Genomic DNA, 8,826 nt, shown 5'->3' on the forward strand with positions numbered 1-8,826 from the left:
TTGCCATGGTCTTCCCTCGGTCTGAGCGTGTGGTCCCTCCTCTTAAGGCAGAATGATATACACCACGGGGCATGTTTGTCATCTCCTGTTTCACAAGTGATGCTGCAAACTCTTCAAATGCTGAATGAAGTGCAAGAAAATAAGGAGAGGGGAACGAGGAAGGAAGTCTCATGACTGGTAGACCAAACGAACTTTGGAAAACCCAAAATGACACCTGTGCTTCAGGAGAGATACTCTTCGCTAAACTAGTGATGACACATTCAGAAGAAAGCTGAAGGTCAAAGAATTTACAACTCTTAGCAAGTCTCTCTGACACAATACTTGATGCTACTGCAACTGCAAAAGGCTCTGAGTAAGCTATGTCAGATGTTAACGCTGGGAAGAAGAAAAGCCTTAAGTGTTATTTGAGCTGTTGCTTACATTCTTTGACTGCTAAACCTGATACATGCCAACGGGACAATAAGAAATAAAACTGATGTTTATCAACATAGTGAAAAAATTGTCTCTGAACCCATGTTGTTCTTAAAGAGATTTAAAAGAAGCACAACGCAAAGAGAGTAGATGGGAAGTGTGTATATGCAAACAGGGGATGCAGAGAGAGAGGTACCACCTTGATTTCTGTTACCATAGCAGTACGAACTGTTTACTGTGTTCTGTGCTCTCAACCTACACATTTTGTCTAAATAGGTTTAAAATTACACAGAAATAATATAAAGTTATTGTTCATTTGTGAAGTCAATCTGAAGCAGCCTTTACAGGCACATGTTAGAAAAAAATGTCATGTTTCTGTAGGTACCACGTATGTGTATATACATATGAGTGCATCGTGTTTGTTACAACATCACAACTGAGAGCAAGCATTGTATCAGCTCCTTGCAAACCTAGTATATTTAAAACTCTGTTCATGCTTTCACTATACAACTGAGTTTTAAAGGGATTTGTAGCAACTGTTTCACACTAGGCTTGAAAATTTGGCATACAAGTCCCCAAATCACAAGCAATCCAGCTTTGACTAGGAACCAGAGGACCAACCAGACAAAACGACACTCACTCATCCTTTCTGGGTCCAAGAAATACCTACTGCAGCTTGGAGTAAAGTAGTTTTATATTGGAACTTCTTCACATTTTCGTGTTTCAGTACTTTCCCGTAATTTTCAGCAATGCTCTTTCCCAGTTCACAGTGGAGCAGCAGTCTAAATCTGATAGGTTTTTGTAGCATGGAAGGAAGGGCAGCTACGTCTGGTAATTATTTTTTCTCCACCTGTAATGCCAACGTTCTTCAAACAAAAACCTCAGAACGCAGTTAGCAATTTTCACTACGGCAATTCAGACAGAAACTATAAATCTTCGTCCCCAATCCTCATACATACTCTTCCATCAAAATTGTATTTATTGACCTGAAAACACTATCTACCCACATGATCTAGGCTTTGATTAAGAGTGTTTTTGTTCATAGTGGCTACAACAATAGAGAAGAAATTCTCTGAAATGCCACAGCTCTTTCTCTGCTGGTAACCACTGTACTGACAGACACCCTAGCACAGGTAATATTACACCTGTGATGTTACTCCACTTGCTAGTTATGTCAAAGGACTTAATACTTACAACATATTCAAAAGAAATTCTTCAGGCAAGAGTTATAACCCAAAGATCTAGATGTCAGATATAACTCACACTAGAAAATCCGGGTAAATTCTGTGGAACACCTAGAACGCAACTAATGCTAGATCATTGTATTTTAATGCTTGGAACCAGTGTGAAGGAAAAAAAAAAAAAAAAGAGGTAACTAACATCCTTAAACTTTAGTGGACAAAAAGCTGGACGTGATACACCAGTGCTGCTGCCTCACAGCCCAGAAGGCCAAATGCACCCTGGGCTGCATCAAAAGAAGCATGGCAAGGGAGGTGTTTCTGCCCCTCTGCTCTGCTCCAGTGAGGAGCAGTACTGCATCCAGCTCTGGAGGCCTCAACACAAGGACAGGGACTTGTTGGAGCAGGTCCAGAGGAGGGTCACAAAAATAATCAGAGGGCTGGAGCACCTAGTCTCCTACAAGGACAGGCTCAGAGAGTTGGGGTTGTTCAGCCTGGAGAAAAGAAGGCTCTGGGGAGACTTTTTAGCAGCCTTCCAGTACTGGAAGGGGACCTACAGGAAAGCTGGGGAGGGTGTAGTGACAGGACGAGGGACAATGGTTATAAACTAAAAGAGGGTAGATTTAGACTGGATATAAGGAAGAAATTTTTTTATGAGGAGGGTGGTGAAACACTGAACAGGCTGCCCAGAGAGGTGGTGGAGGCTCCACCCTGGGGACAATCAAGGTCAGGCTTGATAGGGCTATAAGCAACCTGATCTAGTTGTCCCTGCTCACTTCAAGGGGGTTTGGACTAGATGGCTTTTAAAGGTCCCTTCCAGTCCAACGCATTCTATGATTCTATGATCACAGGAACAAAATTCTTAGTGTCCTTGCTGCAGAGATATACAATATTAATACTGAATAACAACCATTTCTTGTCTGAAGTTATACAGTTTGTTAAATGGTATTATTTTTAATTCTCTGACTATCAGGATTCAGACAAGTCTCAGACATTCAGAATGAAAAACTATTAAAACAAAAAATAATAATTCTGTCATACCCCTTCCGATACCCTGTGGAGCTCTAATGCCCTGACACAGCATGGAAACAGAAATGAGATATCTGTTGTAAAGGAGATTGAGAGAAAATCCTACTTAAAACTTCATTTTCCAGTGCTTCACATATGACAGCTATGGTAAATTGGAACTGCAGCATGTTCCAACCAATTGGCATAGAATGTCAACTTTTATGCTGTTTCCTGATTCTTCATCAGCTCTGTTGCAGAAAGATGCTCTATAGACTTGTTTGCAAGCTTAGACATTTTTCTCCCACAGAGCTGGAGAAGGCACTTGGAAAAGCAACTCCACAACTCAATAATAATGCCAGTACCAAACCCACCCTCCATCTGGCATCTTTTAACTGCAGCTGCCATACCATTAATTGTTCAGCTCCTCAGGAAGAAGTATGTGGAGGCTGACAAAAACTAAAGATTGTCCTCCTCCTGCAAGGATTAAAGAAGAGGGAAGGAAAGAAAAGAAGCAGCAATTCGGAGTTTATGGAATCAGCAAGGAAAAGCAAGAAGGAGGGAGATCTCACAAGCTGAACTTCCTTGATAATTCTCAGTTCATCTGGTGTGCAAATTGTCTTCTTAAAAAGCATCCCGGTCCTTCTCCTTCTAAGCAGTAAGGAAGTAATGAATTAATCTCAATAACGTGTAATGACAGGATTCCAGGAGATTAAATGTTACAGGTTCAGCTTCAACAGAACAGAGACTCCTGGCATACTTTGGACATGGTCTCTTGAATCCAGTTTCATATCCTTTCAGTGGAGCAATTAACTCACAACAACTACCTCTGCCGTTCACTAAAGCTTTTGCTCAACTGTTCTGCATCCTGTGTTAACTAACAGTGTTAGAAGATGAAGACTCCACTGAAGGAGAAACTATTCAGCACATGTCTGGGTTGGAAAAGCTATTTGCACTGTTTTTTGTACCAGTTCGTGGTAGTTGCATCTTTTTACTCATCTGCTCTCTCTAAAGTCCGTTTCGGTTTCCCATCTTCTGGTAAATTGCCTGTCTCAGCATTCATTACACAGTTTGAGTTTTCTGTCCAGATACATCTCTTTCACTGAAGCAGGTTATGTCAATCTTCCCCACAAAGGTTCCAGAACTTAGTGCATATATATTCTCTAGGTAAGGTTGCATGTACTATAGACTTGAATGCACAGCTTATTGAATGAATTGACCTTTCTAGAACCCCAACTGGGCAAATATACTACAAAATACTACTACTGCCACACAACAATGTTTACAGGTTCCAAATACACATCAAAATCCCAGGCATTCTACAAACAGCGAAATAACAATGCCTGTGTCCAGGCACTAACACAAACTTGTAACTGGAAGTGAAAGTAAGCATTAATGGAGTAATCAAGAGAACATTAAAAATAGCAAATTCAACCTCCTGTCAAAACAAGTGCATCAACCAGAGACCATCTGTTGAAGCATACTCCAGTATCAATACGCATCACTAAAATTAAGCATTAACTATAGCACAGCATTGTTTTAATACTAATAATATTCTGTTTATAAACACTATTGTTTTGGGTGTGTATTTTTTTCTTTAGTCCATTCTGGGCTAAAATACCAAGCTGCCTTTAAGAACATCTGTTGAGTCCCACTGAAGTTGCACTGTGACGAAATGATGGGCAATTGGAAGGAAATAATAAGCAACTGCCTTTTCCTATAGGACAGATAAAGATTTTTTAAGTTATAATATAAGCATTTTTTCTATCATCAGGATCTCTGACCCACTGTCTTCCTAAAAATGTGTTGGGGTTTTTGTTTTCCTCTGAACTGTCACTTTAGAATCACAGAATAGGCAACTGACAGAATCATAGAATGGCCTAGGCTGGATGGACCTTAGAGATCATTTAATCCAACCTCCTTGTCATGGGCAGGGACACCTCTCAACTACATCAGACAACACATGGGGATCAAGCAGGGATCGAACCCACGGCCTTGGTGTTATCAGCACCACGCTCTAACTGACTGAGCTAACTGGCCCCCTTTACATTTTTCATGGAATTTGGCAAGATACTTTCCCAGGGCAAAACCAAAACAAAAAATAAAAATAAAAAAAAAACACAAAAGGCTGCACTTGAACATGACACTCCATTATAAGAAAGCCACATTTCTGTACAGTCACTGTGATTACAAATCTGTAAATTAACTTCAAACACTGAATATATTATACCTCCTAAAACAGAAGCTGGTGTTAGCGACAACAGCTTGATATATGAAGAACCTGGAACAAGAAGATCTGCCTCCTTATCGTCTTCATCTTCATTCATGTCTGCCTCCCCTAGTGACTCAACTTCTGGTCGTGCCTGAAAGATAAAAAAACCCTAAACGTCAGCACAAAAATTTGGCATCCTCATTACCTTTCATGATTCCAAATGTTAACCAAATGTCATAAATATCAACCAAATATGAAAAGCTCCCTATTTCTTTAAATTTGCTTCACTTCATTAATTTGAAACTGAAAGAAGAAAAGTTTTTCTTCTACCTGAATGAAAGGCAAAACTGGTTGATAAAAGTCACATGGGTACATAAATCCATTATCTGTAACAATAAAATTAATATTGACATTGACAGACTGAACTAATACAACCAAAACCTTATTTTGACTCTGATTCTTCTTCAATTAGAGGAAATCAATGTTTTATATTAGCACTTAAATATGCACAGAGAACTTCTGCTAGATGTTATTTTTCCATTCTAGTTTTCAGAATTTGGAAAACTTCCAACATATTTAAAATGCTTTCAGTGAACACATATTTACAAATTCATTTATTCTAACAAGTGTAAAGAGCACTAATAATACAGAGCAATGCACTACTGTGAAAGATTTAGTACTGAAGCATTGTTCAGAGATTTTACTCATTCTATCACGTGCTCTCTACAACACACAAATGGAGTCAATCTTGCAATGATGCAGTAAGTAAAACTTACAGAACTTATTATGCCATACTTACTATTACTTTATACATTCAGCTCCTTGCACTTTTTCATTTTGTAAGGTTATTGAGTTAATGGATCAGACCAAAGTTTCACTGTTTTTACAGCGAGGCACATACTTAAAAAAACTTTCAGTAAGGACCTCAATTGCTTTCTGGCTGCCTTTATCAACAAAAAAACCAAAAATGCTATGGTGTAAAAGCTCAGAATAGAAACATAGGAAAAGTTTTCAGCTTAATTTGAAAAATAATACCTACTTTTCAAAGTGACTGATTGCAGGAACAAAACCACGGGTGTGATTGCCAGGATTAAATGGTAATCACTAGAGCTGCTTAGTGTCAAGATTCAGCGGCAAGCATTAACAGAAGATCATAAAATGCAAATCAGGTGCCCCCCCAAAAACCTGCTGATTTAACTAATGAGAGAAGAAAAATACTTTCTGACTGGTTAGACCTCACTGAGCTTCCATTTGCGCCTTTCCCTGCTTGTAAGTTTTAGTTATGCTTATCATATATAATATCCCATTTCAAGAGCAGGAGCTTATATTCCTTTATTCCCTCTATGAGGCTCTGACAGCTATCAGGTAGAGATGGCTGAAGGCCTTGTTTCCCTTCCAAGACGATACAACTCAAATCAGATGGAAGTGTCAGATGTCCTTACTATTAAACACCTGTTTAATAGGGAGCTTTTCACCTGTATTAAACTACCTGTTCAGGAAGATGAAGAATTGTATGTTCTTCAGAGCCAAACGACGAGAGTGATTTATAGGCTGAAATAGCTACCACAGAATCCTAGAAAACCAACAGGAAGAAAAAGAAAATCACAAGCACAGCATATGGTATTGCTACCCACTGGAAACTCCACACAGAAAGAGCCTATCCACTAACCACTGAATGCTGAAAAAGACTTTAAAATAACAATGTTTTCCTGAGGCACGCTCCCAATTGCTTACTTTGTATATACAGCGCAAACTAGCAAGTGCAATTATCTAGGCTTGATTGCAAACACTGATCGCTACACTCTATTACTGCTCTGAGGGTAGTTCATGTAGAAATATGTAATCTATACCAAAATTAAACACTTTGGCTCCATCAGGCCAATGGTGATGATGCTTCAGCATTCCCACTGTGTTACAATGCTCCACCAAAGACTTGAGTTAGTTGTCATAGCTGCAGCTTTGCCAAAAATGCTTCACCACGACAAGGCTGAAGTCTGCAGAGGAGCCAAACTAGTTTATGTTACAACTCTCATTGGAAGTTGTAGATAGGATCACCAGTTACTACTTCTCATGGGCGTCACATTGCTTTAAAAACACTGTTAAATGGTCAATGACAAGAAGAAAATGAGATTGCCAACACTGATAACCTTGTATCGACAGAACGGCACTAAACTTAAACATCCAGTTGCTGACACCAGGAATTAACATTTTGAGTTGTAACACCTACCTCGTTTTGTGTGTTGTTCCAAAGGAAGCTGATAACCTGAGCCTTGAATTTCTATGAAAGCAAACAAAATAGGCATTCAGATTTTCTTTAAGAAAATAAACTGTTGAAATAAAGGCAGTTACCTGAAACAAACTGCTGCTACATCAACATGCACTGAGCTAGACAAGTGGAAGGGGAGCAGGTATGAATTGTAGATGCATTCACATGCCCTCACATTCTCAGAGAGGGAAACCTCTGATCAATCTTGCACGGTAATTTCTCACCTATCTCCCAGGAGTCACGAATGTAAGCCAAAACTGTGAAAACTGTATGAAAATGTGCATTATGATTTACCTGGACTAGGCAGTGGTTGCAATTTAGAGACAGTAAAAACAAGTAGGCACATTTAAAATTCATACACATAGAGAAAATAAAAGAAGAGACTCACCATAATCCCTGAATACATACCTCATACTCATTTGTATTCACTGTCAATGACGGAACCAGGGCAAACAATTCATTCAGTGCTTTTAAAATGCAGGGTCTTGTATCACAACTCAGCTTTGGTGACAGAGCATTCCATGTAGAACGGATGCAAACAACCTGGAGAGAAAAGTGGGAGGCGCTGTTACACACAACAATGCCAACTTGACTTGAACATTTATTTCAAGCACTTGCCTTCTTTACTCGCACTTGGGAATGGTAAGTAATACAGAGTTCATAAAAGAAAAAAAAACCAAGCACGTAAAACATTCACTTGTATTAACAGTCTCACATACATTAACTGACATCATATAATAATACTGCACAGTACTTCACCAGATGAAACAGTTACTAGTAGGAACAGATAGGACACTGTTAGCAATACACACAAAGCTGTAGATGTAACCTTCATATAACACTACTGCTCTACTTCATTTGTTCAAATTAGTTTAAAAGCAACCTGTCTCTGGAGTTCAACAAGATGAAAGTAGAGGAAGTTATGTTTTGAGGCCTCCAAAACAAAATGCCGCTACTCTTTGAACACAAACAAATCCAATCAAATTTGTAAAACAAAAATAGTATGTCAAACTGCCAGAAGTTGCTAACTAACCCAGAAACTGTCTCAATAAAATACCACAGCTTCATGAATACTATACAAAGCAGGTCAGTTATTACTATTTGCAGTGCAAGAAATCACTTCAACAAACCAGTAATTCTGTCAGGAAACCACAGATGCTTCCAATTGTTAACCTACAAAGACTGAAACTGCTTTGAAAACCATAGAATTTATTTGTTTTCTCTTAATAATGAATACAGAGTCTTGTCATTTGCTTTCCAAGTCCTTAGAACATAGTAATTTCAGCCTTTTAAATCTGCAGTTATACTAGAAACCAGAAAGTTACTGTGCATTAAATAGAAGCTGAAATCACTTTAGATACACTCTTGCAATCCCAGCTATTAAGTCCTTATGAAGAAAAAAAAAATAAAAAAAAAAACAATTACAATGAAACATTTGCAATGACAGGTAGAAACCCCAGGAGTATCTGCTGGCTTCTATGCTATAAAGAATCCAGTATAAACTGGAAAAAATATGCATTTTCTGTTTGGGTTTTTTTTTCAACTAAGGAGTCCAGTACTTGGTTATAGGACAAACATAGCCCGAAAAGCAAAGTAACTTGTCATTTCAGATCATAAAATTAGACAAAGTACTTTGCAGGTATGGTTCTAAAATTGCTATTTTTTTTACAATTAGAAATCGCTGGCAAAAAACCCCTAAATCCTCCAACAAAAAGCAACACTCTGCAGAGAAAGAAGTCTTTAATGCAGTAGGG

At 38.5% G+C, this 8,826-nt stretch overlaps 1 protein-coding gene across 1 annotated transcript in view; it reads right to left on the bottom strand.

The window, feature by feature from the left end:
• The window catches only part of FOCAD (focadhesin), a gene marked incomplete at its 5' end in the record, with an annotated part of 50,912 nt that extends 43,297 nt beyond the window's left edge, over positions 1–7,615 (bottom strand). The window contains 5 exons of the mRNA XM_009866659.1: positions 1–120; positions 4,825–4,957; positions 6,296–6,379; positions 7,034–7,084; positions 7,481–7,615. The exon at positions 1–120 is cut by the window's left edge and continues 87 nt beyond it. Of these exons, the coding sequence (XP_009864961.1) occupies positions 1–120; positions 4,825–4,957; positions 6,296–6,379; positions 7,034–7,084; positions 7,481–7,615 (523 nt within the window). The remainder of the gene's footprint in view (positions 121–4,824; positions 4,958–6,295; positions 6,380–7,033; positions 7,085–7,480) is intronic.
• Positions 7,616–8,826: the final 1,211 nt, after the last annotated feature.

The sequence above is a fragment of the Apaloderma vittatum genome, unplaced genomic scaffold (genome assembly GCF_000703405.1).
Source record: "Apaloderma vittatum isolate BGI_N311 unplaced genomic scaffold, ASM70340v1 scaffold11993, whole genome shotgun sequence".
NCBI classification, from domain to species: domain Eukaryota; kingdom Metazoa; phylum Chordata; class Aves; order Trogoniformes; family Trogonidae; genus Apaloderma; species Apaloderma vittatum.